Raw genomic sequence first — 20,955 nt, 5'->3', positions numbered from 1 at the left:
TGTTCTTGAGTTACACTTGTAATGAAAAGGGGGGAAAATTCCTCACAATGAGAAGAAACAAGGGAAGCTTACATTCAATTTTTGGTTTTGATTTTTTGTTTGTTATGCCACTAAACTTCCAAAACCTCTTCTAAATTCTAAAAACATATATGGCCAAGACATTCATTTTAAATGGATTTTATGTAAATATAACCCAATATATATGCAAAATACATGCTGTCAGTACACACCTTACATTACACCACAGTGGGACTCTACATAATTACTACATGAAGAACATTATGTTTATCCTTTCAAAACTCTTGAGGGATTGTGTGTACAGCAGAAAGCACCCCTGTGCTCCTGCAGCCTCCAGGGCTCCTCACTACACTCAGTTCATACTGGAGTGGACCTGTCACTATGATTTTAAGTGTCTCTCCTGACAATCTGTAACTTCAACATGTATGCTGGCACAGTACCTGGCACATATTGACACTTATTAAATATTGGGTGCCTTGGTGTATGGATGGATGAACAGACAGGCTTACAGACAGAGGTACACATTAATGGATGGATTCAAGGTAAATCAGCACAGAGAAAAGTTTGACAAGGGGATGAATAGCAGCGTGCAGAGACAGATGTGTGGATAGAGGAATGACTACTTCATGAAGACTTTCAGTCAAGAAAGCCTGATTCTAACTCTGCCAGTATCTATCTATGTAACAAGTCATCCCACCTTTCTGGGCCTTTTAGTCTTATGTAAAATAAAAGTGATGGGACTAGCTAACATCAGCAAGTTCCTTCTGTTGCTAAATTATGAGTAAGAGACTTAAGACGTGAGGCATGTTTTTTTCATTTTTAGCAGTTAGAGAGGTTTGTTGGTAAGTATCTGTTTTTTACATCATTGTTGATCACATTTAAGACTTAATTGATGCCAGATCCTTGATGGGGGATATCATTCCAGATCCTAACGCTGTCTCTACATAAAAACTTGATTAACTGTAAGATGACAGTTTACATGCTTTGCAGAAATGCAGTACTGTGAAATTTGAACTAAGCCTCAAGCACCAATGTACTGAAGACAAACTTCATTTTTCAACCTTTGAAAATACACATTCCTATCTACTGATGACATTATATTTTTTTTTTTTGCCAGGGCTGGGTTTGAACCCACCACCTCTGGTATATGGGGCCAGCGCCCTACTCCTTGAGCCACAGGAGCTGCCCCGATGACATTATATTTTTAAATGGGAGGAATATAGCTAAAGGCTTTTTACAAAGTGGTAAAACACACTCCTCCATCATATAAAATGTAGTCACTTACCTTTTACTTTTTTATTAAACTTCTTCTGTTTCATTTTTTCTCGGTTTTCCTGTCGCACTTCCTTTGCTTCTTCTAATGCTTCCTGACTACCCCAAACTTCAAGAGACCTCTTCACAATCTACAATACAAAATCTATATTTAAATTAGCTGTGATTCACAGTTGTAAAATATTATAAAGTTATACTTATCAGACCCACAAATAACAAAGAATAACTTAAGTACAAATTTATACATGCTTATTTGAAATTTAAAAAATTTCAAACATTAATGATAACAATGCTAATAAAACATCTAAACCTATTAAACTCTTAGTACATGTAATGTATGCTGAATTTAATTATAAATAGAAAAGCTGTCACAGGAATCAACAGAAACACATGTGGTCTGGAGGTCTGCTGAATTTTGGCAGGCTCACCAAAGAAAGTTTGCTGATAGATGAGTGTGGAGACAGACCTAAACATGAGGTCATTTCCAAAAATCTCCAGCTATAGGGAATCAGCAATTACAACTCATCTGCTTCCGTATCAGTAAGCATTTCTATCTATTTGATTAAATTCTGATCTGTAAAATATGAATGTTTTTTAAAACTCTGGGTGGGAGCTAAACTATGGCTACATTATACATAGGCTAGTATAATGTTGCAGTCCCCAACCCCTGGGCTGCAGACCAGTACCAGTGTGTGGTCTGTTAGGAACCAGGCTGCACAGCAGAAGGTGAGTGACAGGTGAGGCAGCAAAGCTTCATCTATATTTACAGCGCTTCTCCATAGGAGTCAGATAAGCAGTGACATTAGATTCTCATAGGAGGATGAACCTTACTATAGCATACACGGCATCCAGGTCACATGTTCCTGATAAGACTTCCATGAAACTAGTCCCTGGAGCCAAAAAGGTTGGGAACAACTGGCATAACAGACAGACACTGGATACTCAAAAGAGAGAATTGGTGGAGGGGATAAGGAATGAGAAATTACCTATGGGATACAATGTATACTATTCGTATGAGGAGTACACTAAAAGCCCAGACTCTACCACTATATAATAAATGCATGTAATGAAATTAAACTTGTATCCTCTACATCTATTAACAAAAATGTTTCGTTTTGGTTTTTTTGAGACAGAGTTTCACTCTGTTGCCCTTGGTAGTGCCATGGCATCATCATAGCCCACAGTAAACTCAATCTCTTGGGCTCAAGGGATCCTCTTGCCTCAGCCTCCCCAAGAGCTGGGCATCCTCCACAATGCCTAGCTAGTTTTTTTTCCTATTTTTAGTAGAGATGGGGGTCTTGCTCTTGCTCAGGCTGGTCTCGAACTCCTGAACTCAGGCGATTCATCAGCCTCTGCTTCCCAGAGTGCTAGGATTATAGGTGTGAGCCACCGCACCCAGCCTTAACATTTTTTAAAAAGGAGGGGGAAAAAAAAGAAATGCAAAGCTAAATACTTTTGATATCTAAATGACCTAAAAAGTTTTCATTCTAGTTTGGACTATAAACATCTTTACTCTTTGTAATATTTACTTAGATTCTAAGAGAGTAAGAATTATGCTCAGGATATCTCTCATACTGAGAGATCAGTAGAGCAAACTCAAATTTCTTCTTAACATAATAAGGTGATATACTTGCATTTCCTAAGTTCTAAGACATCACATTTTCCACAATTTAACATCCTTGAAAATGCTGCATCACCAATGTGTTACTGGTACTTTAACAACTCTGAATTGAAAAGAGGTTCAGAAGAATTGAACTCAGAAAGTAAAAAATTTTAGAGATATCTTCATTTGTTTGCTTCTTCCCTATTAGGTATGTACAAGTATGATACATGACAAAACGACAGTAAAGTCTAATAGCACTATTTCTCTGAGTATAAAATAAAAGCATCGAGTAATAAACATGCAAAGGTTGGTTTAATTAGTATTTTCAATGGTATATAAAACAATGGTGAATCTTCTAATCAATAGTCTTATACATAATAAAATTCAGTACATGTTTTGTTTCACAATGGGACTTAATTTTATTTGAAGATAAGATATTTTCTAGTATATTCTAACTTAAATTGTGCTCTAAAACAATGCCTCCAAATATTTCAATACAATGGCACAAAAGAATATTCCAATATTTGTACCATGCTGGGGCAGATACAGGATGCTGTGACAAAGCCACTGGCCTGTGTGCTAGCAGCCCCGGCCACTAAGTAGATGACTACCTTGGCATGTGTGCAACCCATCCGCAAAAGGACAGTTGAGAAGATCTGCTCTGAGATATACTAGTGTTACATGGACACCTGAGAGCATTCCACAGAGGTATTTCTCAAACAGAGTTAGATTTTAGGTATTTGTGAAATTCCTGAATTTTTTTTTTTTTTCAAGATAAGGAAAGGTAGGGGTGGAGAGGCAAAGGAACAGGGTGTGACACCTGTCCCAAACTGTACTCCTCACATCACCCAATAGTTTTGTTCCAAAGTGCCATACCGAAAAGTAAAATATGAAAACACGATGCTATTAAATGTCATTATAAATGACTCTAACTCATGCAAAACAAGAAAAGGGAAGAGAATCTTTTTCACTGCCTATAAGCAAAGCTAAACTAATTATAACTAGTTCACTGTTAAAACTTTACTGAACCAGAATTTAAAATCAGTAAATAAAACTTATGAAAGACCTGTAATTTTAAGTAGAGTTTCATATCACCCCACTGTGAATGATGAGGATTCTTCTTCACAATAAATTTAAGAGCTGGTTCTCTTTTTTCCAAATCGCAGTCTTTCAGAAGGTATTCCTGTTTTGCTTCTGTTTTGGTTATAAGCTTGTGTTTATCATCGGCATCTCTGAGAAGAGATTAAGTATGTTATATAAATTTGTTATTTAAATAAAGCTTTCAAGTAGCCCAACAACCAAGGGGCATGCACACCAAAAGGCACATACAAAATACCTTTTCCTGAAACTCTCAAGGTTAAATTAAAATTCTAACTAGACTATTTTATCTTTTCCTTATTGTATTAGCAGTAGATCCATATCATTTAACAACTTAAGAATTTTTTTAAAGTCTCTCTTATTCTAGAAAGGATTTAAAATGACTTATAAAAGTAGAGCAAATACATAAAAGTGAGAACAAAGACTCAGTGAGAAAGAAAACATAAATTGAAGGATAAAGTCAAGACAGGCAAAAAGTAAGAAAAAATATGCAAGGTCCAACTACTCCAACACTGTTCAGTTGCCAGTTTGGTTCTAAGCTTTTTCAAAACCAAAGTAAAAACAGAAACAGAGTCAATCACATGTTTCTTCTCATTCGTTTGTTCTAAATCTATATGCCAGGTACTATTCAAGGCACTAGGAATACAGCAGAGAATAAATGTTTTATTTTAATGAAGCTTACACTCTACTAGGAGAGAACCGTCATGTAACAAACATAATATTGACAGGTAAAAGTGCTATAAGGAATATAAAGCATAGTAAAAGAAACAAAAATTTTCAGATAGGCTGGGTACAAAGAAGGACAATGATGAGGGGACATTTGAACAGAACCCTTAAAAAGTCTGAATAGCTAGATAAAGAACATCACTATCAAAGGGAATAACAATAGTAAAGGCTCTAGGGCCGAGTGTACTTAGAGCTCCCACCCAGAGGGCCAGCGTAACTAGAACTAACGTAAGTGATGGTAAGGAGTGGTGGGAGATAGCGTCAGAGACAGGGAGGGCCTTGTAAGCAATGGTGAAGACAATTTTGCTCTAATTGGGATTAGAAACCACTGAAATGTTTTAAGTAAAATGCCATATGAAGAGGATACTCCAGGCATGCAGAACAGTGGTAGGCAGAGACCAGTTAGAACACTACTGCAGTCATCCCCAGTCGAGAGCTGATGGTGGCCAAGACTAAAGCAGCCGTGGGAGGGAGGATGAGAAGTAGATGGATTCAGAAGAGGGTTTGAATATAGAGCCAAATGAATGTGGAATTAAACATGAGCAGAGACATAGCCAATGGATGAAGCTGGCCTTTACTGAAGTGGTAAACTCTAAAGAGCAGGTACAGGTCAGGGAGGGGAGAAATCAAAGGTTCTATCAGAGTTCCATCACAAAACCAAAGGAGTTAAAAGTCCTGACTTCACCACAACGCAATGTACCAACGTACCAAGATTATACTTATATCTCATAAATTTTTACAAATGAAATAATTTTTTAGGCTGGGCATGGTGGCTCACACCTATAATCCTAGCACTCTAGGAGGCTGAGGCAGGAGGATCATTTTAACTCAAGAGTTTGAGACCAGCCTGAGCAAAAGCAAGATCCTGTTGCTACTAAAAATAGAAAAATTAGTCATAATGCCTGGCACTTGCAGTCCTACTCAGAAGACTGAGGCAGAACGATCTCTTGAACATGGGAGTTTGAGGTTGCTGTGCTGCCACAGGACTCTAGGCTGGGTAACAGAGTGAGACTCTGTCTCAAAAACACACATATATTTTTAAAAGAAAGCCAAACAATTTGAAAGTATAAACTAAGAAAGAGGATGTATAGATTACACTATACTAAAATTATGCTGTTCAAAGATGTTGTAAAGGAAACAGAATGGAGGGCTGTGTTTCTAATTATGTTTAATCACAAAAAAATATTTTTTCCAGACTATACCTTTCTTTAAATTGATACAACACTTGCTTCCATTTTTCTCATGGAAACAGGATTACAGTAGAACCTCTGTAAATTTCACACCCAAGAGACTATAAGAAACTGGTCAACATTCAGAAGTGGTCAACCTAAGGAACGAGGCCTACTGTACTGACACACACATGTGGCACATGTCCAGTCTATGTGGAAAATCAGGTCAACTTAAGAAGGTCGTCAATGTAGGGAGGTGGTCAGCTATGGGGGTTCTACTGTGTGTGTTATGCTTCAGTAGCCCAAAGTTCTGCTGGCCTTTTGGGGAGTGATGATAATACTGTGCACCTTAACCACTGTGTCAGGGTGAAATGAATTTATAAATTATAATTCCAACTGTGTGCCAGAACATCTTCAGCCATGTATCTGATCATGAGACCAGGAACATCTCCCTTTCTGTCTGAGGATTCCTCTCTGCAACAAGCCAATGGTGACAGCTCCCAATGTCTACAGAGCAGAGATTCTGAAAGGATAGGTCCTCAAAGCAGTTGAGGAATTGGGGCTACACAAAATAGGGACAGAGAACAAGTAAAAGGGCCAAATAAGATCCCAAGATAGGACCTTCAGTGTGGGAAAGACACCAACACAGGATTTGTCTGAGTAAAAGGCAATGCAAGAACCATGAAAGTACAAATACTATTCTGGAGTGACATATAAAGGAGGATAAAATCTAAGAGAAGAAGAAAAAGAATAACAGAAGAAAGTGATTTTTCCTCAGCTATTCTCTTTATGAGGGTTAAAAAAGACGAACGGTAAAAGGCGTTTTCAGTTCCTCTTCTCTCACTGAAGGCCCCAGTTCTCTGACCAAGGTATCAACATACCATGGGATAGGGAAGAAACGGACAGATGGATCCCTGGGGCTGGGGGAAGACAAGTGTTAGGAACCTGCTACCAAGAGATGGTTTAAAACTAAAAACAGGCGAGCAGAAAGGAAAAAGAAATTTCTATGGCAGAACCAGGGACATCTTCCTGTTTTATGGGCATATCATAAACTTTGAAAAGTACAGGCTTCCTATATTTTTTTTGCCAAAATTGAAACCACAGAAATTTTAGGAAACTCCAAAAATAAAAAGTATGATTACTGAGAAAATATCAAATCCAAACAGATATAACTATTGGGTTGCTCTCCTCAACCAATATGCAAACATTAGTGTAAGAATACTATCGAAATAAAATAAGTACCTGCAGTTATCACAAGTTGCCAAATCAAAGTGGTTCATAAGATAAGAATCCATAAATTCTTTTCCACATTCTTCACATATTGTATAATCAAATTCCATAACAGGTCCTAAAGAAAGGAAAATGTATTATTCAAAGTTTCTTTGTTGTGACTAAAGCAATGTATTTTCCTCTATTTTATTAGCTTAGCATCATGTATTTTATACCTGACATAAATATATTTAAGTAAAAGACAAAATAAAACCTTGATTAAGTTATCTTATATTTATCTAAAAAATTCTTAAACAGGGAAAAAAATAAAAGAAAATATATAAGGGGAAAAAAATGTAGCAATTCAAAAAGTATTTCCGAACCCAAATCACATAAACGGTCCTTGTTCTAGTTATAAGAAATTACCACAAATTCAGGGGCTAAAACAACACAATATACACATCTCTAGTTTCGTCTAACATGAGTCTTCAGTGGGCTAAAATCAAGGTGCTGGGAGGGCTACATTCCTCTGGAGGCTTTAGTGGAGAATACACTTCCTTGCCTTTTCCAGCCTCTAGAGGCCACTTGTATTCCCTGACTTGTGGCCTCTTCCTCCATCTTCAAAGCCAGTGACAGTGGCTTCTCACATTGCATCACTCACTTCTTCCATAATCATATGCCCCTCTGACTCTCTTGTGCTCTCCTCTTCCACTTTTAAGGAGTCTTCTTGATTACATTGGTCCCACAAGCTTAATCTCCCCATCTCAAGGTCTTTAACCTTAATCACATCTGCAAAGTCCCTTTAGCTATGGTAAGGTAATATATTCACAAGTTCCAGGGCAATTAGGACATGGACATCTTTTGGGGACCATTGTTCTGCCTACCACAATACTCAGGAAAGTACAAAAGAGATTAGCCCTGGAGGGAGGGAGAGGAGTGATCTGTCTACAGACGGGAAACAAAGCACCAGCACAGAACATGGCAAAGAGCAATAAAGAGCAAGGCAGCAGCAGAAGGTAGATGTGCAAAAGTCACTTCCAAATGGGAAAATTTTTCTTCCTCCAGTCTATATCCTACCAACAAAGCCAAGCAGCTTCTTGTCTGTCTCAATTGATGGATTATAAACTCCTTGAGGGGAGAGATTGTATTTAGCCATGCATCCTCAATGCCGAGCACAGAAACCACTTCAGGTAGGGTAAAGCTAGATTTTTTTAAGAACTTCAAATGCCTAGGTAAGAAAGTTAATCCCATAAAAACTGGTTCTCCCAGCAAGTCTTTAAGTTTTATTATTAAGTCTGTAGCTTGAATGCCACGGCCCTAACTCTGAGAAATGCCACAATGTGCAGTAAGGAAAGTGTTGTCGTTTCCTCACAGTTCAGCATGTTCCCCTCACCGCCTCCCTTACCCACTTCCAACACACGAACGTCCGTCAATACCCCACCACTCCTTAATCCCACTAATCTCCAAACTAAGAAATCAAAAAAAAAATCACTCTTCTTTATAGAATATGAGAGGAGCATAGCTGTATACAAAAGAAAACAAGGAAGACTTTGGAACGGGGCTGGGGATAGTCAGTTATATCTTTGAAAAATGTACTAGAACGTGTTAGAATAAAGAGAAATTGTAGTTAGAAACATCAACTAGATGACTACTACACAGCATTATTAATCAAGAGCCATAAAATGTACCATTTTCTAATTTGAAAAATTCTTTTTTTTTTTTTTTGAGACAGAGTCTCATGTTGTTGCCCTCGGTAGAGTGCCGTGGCGTCACACAGCTCACAGTAACCTCCAGCTCTTGGACTTAGGCGATTCTCTTGCCTCAGCCTCCCAAGTAGCTGGGACTACAGGCACCCGCCACAACGCCCAGCTATTTTTTTTTTTCAACGCCCAGCTATTTTGATGCAGTTTGGCCAGGGCCGGGTTTGAACCCACCACCCTCGGTATATGGAGCCAACGCCCTACCCACTGAGCCACAGGCGCTGCCCTGAAAAATTCTTTTTAATGGGAATTTTTAAATATACAGAATGATGATTTTCCAACTCTATCACTCCCTTTTATATTTACCAATCAAACTGGCAGTCTACTATCAGCAAAAGCCTTCCCTCTCCCCCATTTATTTATTCATTGATTCACTCACTCACCTATTTATTATTGATATAGACTTGTGGACTCCTATTTTTTTTTTCTTTTTTTGAGACACAGCCTCGCTAAAGTGTCATGGTGTTTGCCTAGCTCACACCAACCTCAAACTCTGGGATCAAGTGATCCTCTTGCCTCAGCCTCTTGAGTAACTAGGACTACAGGCACCCACAACAGCTGGCCGATTTTTCTGTTTTTAGTAGAGATGGGGTCCTACTCTTACTTAGGCTGGTCTCGAACTCCTGACCTCAAGCAATCCACCCACCTCAGCCTCCCAGAGCATTGGAATTACAGGCCTAAGCCACCATGTCTGGCCTAAACCTAACCAGTTTTGACAACTATTCCTCAAATGTGAATTTCAAGACTTCTATTTTGGCCACCCTCTTTTGGAGGTGCCTACATCCCTCTTAAAATATAACACCCAAAATAAAAAAAAATTTTTTAAACCCTTCAGGTCTCAGCTCCTGAAAACCACCATTTAGTACAGGTAGATACCTGGTATCTACCTAGATGAACATGCAACACTTCTGTTGCTGCAACTAAAGACTAGAATAGGCTTTTTAAAGCTATTAATATTACACTATTGGCTGTCAAACTTCCTTTTTTTTGAGACAGAGTCTCACTATGTCACCCTCAGTAGAGTGCTGTCACGTCACAGCTCACAGCAACCTCAAACTCTTGGGCTTAAGTGATTCTCTTGCCTCAGCCTCCCAAGTAGCTGGGACTACAGGCGCCTGCCACAATGCCTGGCTATTTTTTGATTGCAGTTGTCATTGTTGTCATCCGGCCCAGGGCTGGATTCAGTCTTTTTTTTTTTTTTTTTGCAGTTTTTGCAGTTTTTGGCCGGGGCTGGATTTGAACCTACAACCTCTGGCATATGGAGCCAGCGCCCTACTCCTTTGAGCCACAGGCACCACCCTGGCGGGGCTGGATTCAAACACACCAGGTCCCACATATGTGGCTGGCACCATAGCCACTGAGCTACAGGCGCTGAGCCTGGCTGTCAAACTTCTGATCAAATAAAATGTTTTTATGTTTTTCAAAGAGTGTGAAAGTATCCTCACTATAAAGATATGTATAAGTAATTTACCAAGCCATTAATCATAGATATGGACATAACTGCCAGGTCTCCCTGTCATACTTTGCAAACTGCTTTGTTTTTCCAAACATAAATAACAGAATGGCCTAAATTTTATCTCTTAGGTTCTGGCCCCTCATTTCAGACTGTCAAGATAATTCTGAATATTTATTCTACCAGTCACTATCTGGCTGTCCCTGCCTATTACAAAACAACAGTGAGCTTCAATCCCTAAATACACCAACCACAGGTTAAATTATTATTTCTGGATGTACGGCTGTTTATTTGATTTTTTTTTTAATATCCTACCAAAACTGCCAAACTTTATTACTCTTATAACATTAATCTGCTAACAGATTAAAGTGTGCCATTATTTAGCATAAGTTTGCAAACAATTATGCGTGTTACACAAAATAACCAATCTAGATACTTATTTCCTGAAAAACTCTACTTACCTGGTTGATGAACAACTTCTCCAACTTTATGTTCTTCTTCTTCCTCTTCCAAAATGAAACCTCCTCCTGTGTCAATTATCTTTGGGGCTGCTTTTATGGTCATGCCTACAAAAAGAAAGGGACAGTAGACAACTATCAAACGTGGAAAGCCCCCATGCTCCCTTGTGCATAAACAGGAAATTTCTTTAAATTTAATACACAGGTGATCTCTAGGTTATAGATGAGATACAACTGACATCCTGAGATACATCTTTAGGTCAGATTTGTAAGTAACGTGGATCCCTGATGAACAGCACATCTATGGTCATAATGACAGTGATAATACTAATGGCTTATATGTGGGAACAATAATACAGTGTAATACTGTAATAATATTCCTGGACTGTAATAATAAGATACAGAATCTGCTGTGGTCTTTCTTTTTTTTTTTTTTTTTTTGTAGAGACAGAGTCTCACTGTACCACCCTCGGGCAGAGTGCCGTGGCGTCACACGGCTCACAGCAACCTCTAACTCTTGGGCTTACGCGATTCTCTTGCCTCAGCCTCCCGAGCAGCTGGGACTACAGGCGCCCGCCACAACGCCCGGCTATTTTTTGGTTGCAGTTTGGCCGGGGCTGGGCTTGAACCCGCCACCCTCGGCATATGGGGCCGGCGCCCTACTCACTGAGCCACAGGCGCTGCCCAGTGTGGTCTTTCTTTTAATTCAAACAAACAGAACATAAAAACAAACTCATAAAAAGTTTAGATATGAGATAGGAGAAATTTCAAAAAGGACTATTAAAGATTAATGCTCACCTAATATTGCATCAATTGCTAGGCTAATAGGAATGTTATGCTTATTTTGATCTTCTAACCAGATCAGGAATGACATTTTAATTTCACTTATTAATCCACTATGCTGCTTAGTAATAACTGGTGCTTCTACTTAGTAACAACCACTGCCTTTCACATGCTCCATTATTCTCACTTCACCCTCTATGACTGTCCCAGCAGTAAAGCCACTAAAGCCTAAAGCTTTCCCGATGAATAATACTGTGTGGTCTTTCTCCAAAGGCTTAATTTCTTCCTCTTCCATTTCTGCTGTGTTCACCTTTCTCCTAAATGCAGGCTCACCTGGACTTGCAGTAACTTTACGTTGGAGACATGGCCATAAGGGTAAACACAGACTCAGAAAATCAAATAAAAAATTTAAGGGCTCAACTACAAATTGAACTTTACCTTAGAAATGAAAACAAAGTAACCTAAACCTTTGTACCTTCCTATCAATCTGAAATAAACAAAAGTTTAAAATGAAAGTGATGCTGTGTAAACAACGCCATAAACAATGAGACTAGCTGCTAGCATGAAGATCCGTCCCAACCGCCAACCAACGGCTTACAACACGTAGGTTTGTTTACAAGAGTGGAAGAAACTAGTTCTCAAATTATTAATTTAGCTATTTAATTATAAATTATCCTATCCTATCCTTGAGAGCCTGCTCATAAGAACAGAATGGAACGCCATGAAGGGAATTGTCCATAACCTGGGAACTGCCTACATAGCAAACAAGGCAAGGATGTCCATGATCACCATCTCTATTTAACATTATACTGAAGCTCCTAACCAGTACAATACAGCAAGAAAACCAAAAAGGCATAACAGTTGAAAGTAAAACACTATTTTTTACTGATGAGGTGATTATGTACGTAAAATAGCCACAAGAATCTACAGTTAAAATTAAGAAATAACCACACTATACGATACACCCAAGTGACAAAAACCACTAATATCCACTAAATCTATTGAAATAAAAAAGGAGTGGGTTAATCACCAGGTTCTGGGATCCGTGTGTATCCTGGCACTCCTGCCAGCAACAGGTGGGACAGCCTGAGCCACCTTGGGTCTGCCGAGAGTTCTTTCCATGCTCTCTGACCACCTAAGATGCTGCAGATTCCATTTGTTCCTCTCCTTCCTGCAAGGTTTCCTTTTACATTTTATTTTAATCCCAAACATCGGAATGTTTGCAGTGTCTAGGAGTTTGAGCCCCCTGTTCTTCATTCTGCATTCTTCTTCCCCCTTCCCTCTTCATGGAGCGATTATGTTGACAATAATGTATACCGAGCATTCTCTTCAGTGGTTTATCTGCAGAAATTTCTCTGGGCTTTTTTTTGGTGTTTGATTCAACACTGCTCTAAAAGGCGGGGGGGGGGCGGCGGCGGAGTGTTCCATTGAATAAAAGAGCAGTGTGGTTTTCAAAAAGATAAAATAAAAAAGGAAAAAAATTAAGAAATAATAATAACCTAGAAAATAGATGTGTAAAATATCTACACCAAAAATCAGAAAACACTAAGAGAAATCAAAGGCTAACTAATAATTAATGGAAAAACATACCATGTATGGATTTTAAGCCTCAATATTATAAAATATAAATTGTCCTCAAATTTATCTAAAGAGTCAAGGTGATTCCAGTTAAAATCCCAGCAGTAGAGTGTGGGTGGAGTGAAGGGGTCCTGACAATCTGATTCTAATATTTGTATGTTAAGACACTGAGGCTCGGTGCCTGTGGCTCAAGCAGCTAAGGTGCCAGCCACATACGCCTGAGCTGGCAGGTTCGAATCCAGCCCGGGGCCGCCAAACAACAATGATGGCTGCAACCAAAAAATAGCCTGGCATTGTGGCGGGCGCCTGTAGTCCCAGCTACTTGGGAGGCAGAGGCAGGAGAATCACTTGAGCCCAAGAGTTGGAGGTTGCTGTGAGCTGTGATACCACAGCACTCTACCCAGGGTGACAGCTTGAGGCTCTGTCTCAAAAAAAAAAAAAAAAAAAAAAAAAGACACTGAGGTATTGGCACAGAGACAAAGAGGCCAGTGGAACAGAAGACCAAGTTCTGAAATATACCCACATATATTTGGTCATTTGACTCAGTAGGAAAGATAATTTTTTCAATAAATAGTGCTGAGATTTATGACAAAGGATCCACTATAACACAGGTGGGAAAATATTTTCTTTTAAATAAATAAAGTTTGGCCCTATCTTAGATAATACACACACATATGCTTAAAATGATCATTGCCTTACACAGACCAGTGGAACAGAATAGAGAATCCACAAATAATACCATATAGCTACAACCAACTGATTTTTTACAAAGCAGACAAAAATACACCCTAGGGAATGGTGCTGGGAAAACTGGATAGCCACATGCAGAAGAATACACATGAATTCCTGTGCTCGCTTCAGCAGCACATATACTAAAACTGGAATGATACAGAGAAGATTAGCATAGCCCCTAAAAAACAAAAACCTGAGTTCCTATCTCTCACTATATATAAAGATTAACTAAAGATAGATTAAGGACTTAAATGTAAGACCTGAAATCATAAAAATTCGAGAATAAAACACAGGAAAAATTCTTCTAGAACACTGGCCTAGGAAAAGAATTTATGAACAAGACCCCAAAAGCAAATACAATGACGACAACAGATGGGACTAAAAAGTTTCTACACAGCAAAGGAAATAATCAACAGACTAAACAGACAACCTAAGAATGAGAAAAAATAACTGCAAACTATAACTCTAACAAAGGGTTAATATCCAGAATCTACAAAGAACTCCAACAAATCAGCAAGAAAAAAACAAATCACCCCATCAAAAAGTAGCCAAAAGACACGAACAGACTTTTCTCGAAATTAAGATAGACAAATATCCAACAAACTAATGAAAAATTATTCAACATCCCTAATTAGCAAGGAAATGCAAATCAAAACCACAAGGAGATACTACCTTATCCCTGTCAACTTTAAAAAGTCAAAAAACAACAAATATTGGCATGGTTGTGGTAAAAAGGAATGCTTCTACACTGTTAGTGGGAATGTAAACTTGTACAACCACTATGGAAAGCGGTATGGACATTCCTCAAAGAACTAAACGTAGACCTACTATTTGATCCAATAATGCCACTACTGGGTATCTATCCAAAAGAAAAGAAGTCATTGATCAAAAAGATACCTACACCAGAACGTTTATCACAGCACAAATTACAACTGCACAGATAGGCAATCAGCCTAAGTGCCCATCAATTGATGAGTAGATAAAGAAAATGTGTGTATATACATATGATGGAGTACTATTCAGCCATTAAAAGGAAATGAAATAATGTCTTCTGCAGCAACTTGGATGGAACTGGAGACCACTATCCTAAGTGAAGTATCTCAGAATGGAAAAACAGACACTGCATGTTCTCACTTATAAGTGGGAGCTAAACAAAAGACGTATGTGTTCATAAAGACTGCAACAAACATTGGAAATTTAGAAGGGGGAGTGTGGAAGGGAGTGAGGGATAAAAATCTACCTATGGAGTATGATGTACACTATTCTGGTGATGAGTACACTGAAAGCCCTGATTTTAGCATGATACAATTTATCCATATAATGAAAAATACTTGTACTCCCTAAACATTTTGAAATAAAAAAAAATTCAGTCTCGAATGTAAAAAGTAAAATAAAAACTTCTAAAAGAAAACATAGAAAAATAATTTCATGAACCTGGAGTAGCCCCAAGTTTCTCAAACAGGACATAAAAAGTATTAACCACAAGAGAAAAAAATGCTAAACTGGACTCAATTAAAGTAGGAACTTCCATTCATCAATACACCATTATGAGAAGGAAAACACAGTTTGCAATATGACAGCCTCCCCTTATCTGCAGGGGATATCCAGTGACCTTCAGTGGACGCCTGAAGTCTGCCAGCACAGAACACTGTATCTATTATGGTTTTTCAATCTGATGACAAAGATGGAATATATGCTGGACAAGAAGATGATTCACATCCAGTGTGAGAATGGAGCAAGACTGCTGAGATTTCAGAACAGTGCTCAATTTAAAACTGATGAATTGCTTGTTTCTAGAATTTTCCAGTTAATATATTTGAGCCATGGTTGACCACAGATAAGTGAAACCACAGAGAGTGAAACTGCAAATAAGGAGGTACTAATGTATGTATTTCTGACAAAGGACTCATACTCTGAGTCTCTCTCTGTCGCCCTGGGTAGAGTGCCATGATGTCATAGCTTACAGCAATCTCAAACTCCAGGGTTCAAGCGAGCCTCCCGTCTCAGCCTCCCAAATAGCTGGGACTACAGGTACCCACCACAATGCCCCATTAATTTTCTGTTTTTAGTAGACACAAGGTCTCACTCTTGCTCAGGCTGATCTTGAACCCATGAGGTCAAGCAATCCACCCACCTCAGCCTCTCAGGGTGCTAGAATTACAGGAGTCAGGCACCACACCTGGCCCATACCCTGAATATATATTAACAATAAAATCCTATAAATCAGTAAAAGACAAATAAACCAACCAATAAAAGGAACTAATTGGTGGCACCTGTGGCTCAGTGAGTAGGGCGCTGCCTCCACATACTGAGGGTGGCAAGTTCAAAGCCAGCCCCGGCCAAACTGCAACAAAAAATAGCCGGGTGTTGTGGCGGGCGCCTGTAGTCCCAGCTACTCGGGAGGCTGAGGCAAGAGAATCGCTTAAGCCCAGGAGTTGGAGGTTGCTGTGAGCTTGACGCCATGGCACTCTATCGAAGGTGACAAAGTTAAGACTCTGTCTCTAAAAAAAAATAAAAAAGAACTAATAGGCACTTCACAAACGAGGCTATCCAAATGGCCAATAAGCACACAAAAAGATTCTCATCACCATTAATCATTGGCAAAATGCAAATTAAAACATAATGAAATGTCACTGTACTCTCACAAGAATATCTAAATCAGCGCTTCTCAACCTATGAGTTGCGACCCACAGGAACTGTATTAAAGGGTCACGGCATTAGGAAGGTTGAGAACCACTAATCTAAATGAAAAAGACTGACAATACCACAGGGTTAAGACGTGGAATAACTACAACTCTCACACATTTCTGGTGAGATGTGGAATAACTACAAAAGGCTGACGATACCACATGGTTAAGATGTGGAATAACTACAACTCTCACACATTTTCTGATGAGATGATAAATAAAATCACTGTTTTGCAATATCTACTAAAGCTTAACATATTCTCCTCCTATGACTCAGCAGTTCCATCTCTAAGCATACCAAGGTTAGACTTAAGTTCATGAACTCATCCTTAAAAAAGTGCCACATACCTCACTACTTACTACCACTAAGGTCACCTTCCAAGTACTCCCGTTGGGAAGCTATGCACTAATACCAGTGCCTAGGCCACCCTGCAAGGCAATTTTGGAATTGTTTTTCTGGAATGGCCATCGGAACTGTTGTATTACCCTTGATGTCCTAAATGTCATGAAAATGAATGTCTTCCTTTCAACATTTCTTTTATCTTCAGGTAAAGAAAAAAAGTCACTGGGGACCTGATCAGGTGAGTAGGGAGGGTGTTCCAATACAGTTATTTGTTTACTAGCTAAAAACTCTCTCACAAACAGTGCCATGCGAGCTGGTACATTGTCATGATGCAAAAGCCATGAGTTGTTGGCAAAAAATTCAGGTTGTTTTCATGCAGCCTTTTTAGCACTTCCAAATAGTCAAGTTTGCTAACTGTCCAGCTGGTACAAATTCATAATGAATGATATAAAAAAATTTTAGCAACATCATTTTGATTCTTGATTTGGACCAATGGAACTTTTTTAGTCATGGAGAATAGGTTAAATTCCACTCTGCACTTTGATGCTTTGTTTCCAGGTCACACTGGTACACTCATGTTCATCACCACTGATAACACGGTCCAAAACATCATTTGCCTCTCCAAAAGGTCTTGGCAAATTCAACTCTCCTTTGCTTTCTTTTATTTATGAGCTCCTTGCATGAGGACAGTACTGATGATCATTCCAGAAAAAACAGTTCCAAACTGCTTTGAAGGATGAACTAGGCACTGGAGTCAGTGCATAGCTTTCCAAGAAGACTACTTCAAAGGTGACCATAGCAACATTCAGCAATGAAGTATATAGCACTTTTTCTAGGATGAGTATGCAAACTTAACTGTCATGCCTCATCTTATACACAACAGAAATAAATGCGTACGTCCACAAAAACACATATACGAGAATTCTCAGAGATTTTATTTATAATAGCCCCAAACCAAAAACAACCCAAATATCTACCAAAAGGAAAATGGAAAAATTGTAGGGTAATACAAAATATCCAACACAAAAATGAACAAAGTACCAACACATGCAACAAAATGCATGTGTCAGATACTATGTTAAGCAAAAAGCCATTTATATCAGTTCAAAAACAGATAACACTAATCAAATGTGCAGATTAGCGGCTACTTCTGAAGAGTGGAGTGTGCACACTGACCAGGAAAGAGCAACAGGAAAACTTCCAAGGTTCTCAAAGTGTCTGTATCTTGATCACTATGGTGTCTATGTGAGCATTTACATAAGGATAATTCAGAAGAATATATTTTAAATATTAATGCATGCTATACCTCAATATTTAAAATTACAAATTTGGGCGGTGGCTGTGCCTCAGTGAGTAGGGCTCCAGCCCCATATACTGAGGGTGGCGGGTTCAAACCCGGCCCCAGCCAAACTGCAACAATAACAAAAAAATAGCCGGGGGTTGTGGCGGGCGCCTGCAGTCCCAGTTACTCAGGAGACTGAGGCAAGAGAATTGCCTAAGCCCAAGAGTTGGAGGTTGCTGTGAGCTGTGACGCTACAGCACTCTACCGAGGGTGACAAAATGAGACTCTGTCTCTAAAAAAAATAATAATAATAAAATAAAATAAATAAACTGACAAATTTAATATCTATTATTCTCCTTAAGTCATTTTCATTCTCTGGCTTCAATTTCTTCCTCTATTAAATGTAAAGATTAGATTCTAATCAGCTTGTTTCCACTATTAATGGCAATTCTCACACTATATACTGCCTGTTTTTCTCCCTGCATCCCTCCATTAGACCCAGTGCCTTTATCTCTGTAATTCTGACGAATAGTAAGCATTCCACAGGTATTTACCGGATGGATAGAGATGGGTGAATATAACAGAACATATGATTTTGATTTCATGAAATGGTAGCATAGCAAATGAATATAAGAGCAGTGTAGGAAATCAGTGCAATGAGAAGAGGGAAAATGGAGCAATCAAGGCCATAACTTGATTAGAATTCTGAACAGTGCTAGTTCATACCCCAAAGTCAGTTTCTCTCTGCTATTATGCCTTGCTGCTTCCCCAGGACTTCAACATCACTCTTAGCACCACATTCTAAGTAAATCTTTTTCAGTCTTTTTTACAGCATATGTCATACTACAGAGAAAATGCAAAGTGTCTAGTACATTGAAACAATAATACTGGAGAGCTAAAAATCTGAGTACTTATACATGTTTAAGTCTTGAAACATGGTGGAATGTATCCATTGCTACAACAAAATTCAGTCTGGGGTAACTGCCTAAGAAATCAGAGAATATCTAAGAAATCAGAGAATATCGAAGAAATCAGAGAATATCGATCTACCTTGCTTTCCATGATCAGAATTTTAATTCCAATTTTTGCTGTTTTTTCACTTTATGTTCCACAGCCATGTAGTACAGATATTGAAACATATATGGATTCACAAATAATGAACTAACCAGTGCAAGTGAACAACTTTTTGTTCTGCCCCAGAATGCCTCAAGTTGAGAAGAGAATAAAAGAAACCCACTATAAAGCAGAAAGGATGAGATCGGAACCACCAAAAGTGGCTGAAATTTGCAGTTATCAGTATGAATATCAAGACATGCAGCCACATGGCTTTTATCACTCTTCCTACTTTTGGCTGATAAAAAGGGATAGTAGATAATATAGCTCTACACTTTTTCAACTGTATGAGTATTCAATAGAGCTGTAGGAACAAAAGTACTGCATGTTACAGAGGCAGTCTGGAAGAACTGCCTGCCACCCAAACTAATAATATATTTTAGACCCCCTGGGAAACATTATTATTACTCGACCCCAGTAGTGAATTTTTCTATAAAAGAACAATTTGCAGTAAGAGATCAGCCTTTAAAGTACTTTAATAAGTATGCTTTGGGCATCAACTTTTTGCTAAGAAATCACAGCAGGTCACACATCCAAGAATAGACTCATGGGATCTGTAGATTAGAAGGACTCTTAAAGGTTTACTATCCAGTCCCTTCATCTGATATTTCAATGTCCTCTTTTCCATGCCAGTGAAGATTCCTCCCATCTCGATTTGAGTATTTCTAGCAATAGGAAGCTCACTAGATCTAAAAGTAATCCGTTCCACTTTTGGCAGCCCCACTCTGGTAAGCTCTCCTTTAAACAAACAACAAAATCTGCCCCTTTCGTCAACTAGTCCTAGATACATAAACCAGAACCAAGAACTAGCCTAACTGCTCCTTCCGGGAGCGCTGAGGCGCTGACAGGCACAGGCTGGCGCTTCCGGCGTGGGCGGCTGCTTATCTCCAGCGAAGCCCGGCCCTGGACGGCCAAGACGCAGTGAGAAAAGCCCGGGGCTGGGAGTCCGGAGCCCTGGGTTCCACCCCAGAACATCTCTATGGTCGTGGACAGGCCGCTCCGACACGGACCCGGGACTCAGGCTGCGCGAGCCGGTCTGGGGACCAGGGAGACCCACAGAGGGAAGGGGCAGGCGCCGCCAGGGCCCAAACCTCCAGTAGCCGCAGCCGCCGTCGCCGGGTAGGGCCGGGCAGCCAGCCGGGTCTGGCGCAGCATCAGCGCCCGCTGCCGCTTCCGCTCGATGCTCGCCCGCACAGAGGCAGGGAGCTCCGCGGGCTGTCCTGAAGCCGCTGGCTCTAGCAAAAAACCCTCGGCCGCCGCCATCTCCAACCCTTTAAAGGACCTCCGCCCCGGCCTTGCGCACGAGCATGCGCGCTGAAGCGAACCCTGGACCCAATAGTGTTGCCAGCAAGGTCTCTGCTCTCCCTCCGCCAGGCGGCGTCAGGGAGTGAGCACGCCTGCGCAGTTAAAGGGGCGGAGGCTGAGGGGGCGGGGCCCGGGCATGCGCGAAAACCGGTGACGCCTACCTACCTTTCTGCTCGCTTTCAGCCTGGCAAAGACCTGGTGCTGAGGTCTTTGAACGGTTTCGCTAGGTGGTTCAGAATATGGGTTTTGGAGTCATCCGCGGGTTAAGTTCCACTTCTGACACAATCTGTGTGACCTTGAGCAAGTTATTTAACTTGAGTTCAGTTTCTTCAGTAGTAAAATGAGAATAATTATGGAACCACTTCC

At 39.7% G+C, this 20,955-nt stretch overlaps 1 protein-coding gene and 1 non-coding gene across 2 annotated transcripts in view; one reads left to right on the top strand and one right to left on the bottom strand.

Annotated features, from left to right (window-relative positions):
- The window catches only part of XPA (XPA, DNA damage recognition and repair factor), a 30,792-nt gene extending 10,166 nt beyond the window's left edge, over nucleotides 1-20,626 (bottom strand). The window contains exons 1-5 of the mRNA XM_053572072.1: nucleotides 20,376-20,626; nucleotides 10,770-10,874; nucleotides 7,129-7,234; nucleotides 3,960-4,125; nucleotides 1,304-1,421 (exon numbers count right to left, since the gene is read on the bottom strand). Of these exons, the coding sequence (XP_053428047.1) occupies nucleotides 1,304-1,421; nucleotides 3,960-4,125; nucleotides 7,129-7,234; nucleotides 10,770-10,874; nucleotides 20,376-20,547 (667 nt within the window). The 5' untranslated portion in view covers nucleotides 20,548-20,626. The remainder of the gene's footprint in view (nucleotides 1-1,303; nucleotides 1,422-3,959; nucleotides 4,126-7,128; nucleotides 7,235-10,769; nucleotides 10,875-20,375) is intronic.
- On the top strand, nucleotides 13,976-14,078 carry LOC128580106 (U6 spliceosomal RNA). The gene has a single exon (XR_008378454.1). It is a non-coding gene; the product is annotated as a U6 spliceosomal RNA (small nuclear RNA).
- Nucleotides 20,627-20,955: the final 329 nt, after the last annotated feature.

The sequence above is a fragment of the Nycticebus coucang genome, chromosome 2 (assembly GCF_027406575.1).
Source record: "Nycticebus coucang isolate mNycCou1 chromosome 2, mNycCou1.pri, whole genome shotgun sequence".
NCBI lineage: Eukaryota > Metazoa > Chordata > Mammalia > Primates > Lorisidae > Nycticebus > Nycticebus coucang.
Note: the sequence above shows the minus strand (reverse complement) of the source record. Positions and strands in the feature narration are given on the sequence as shown.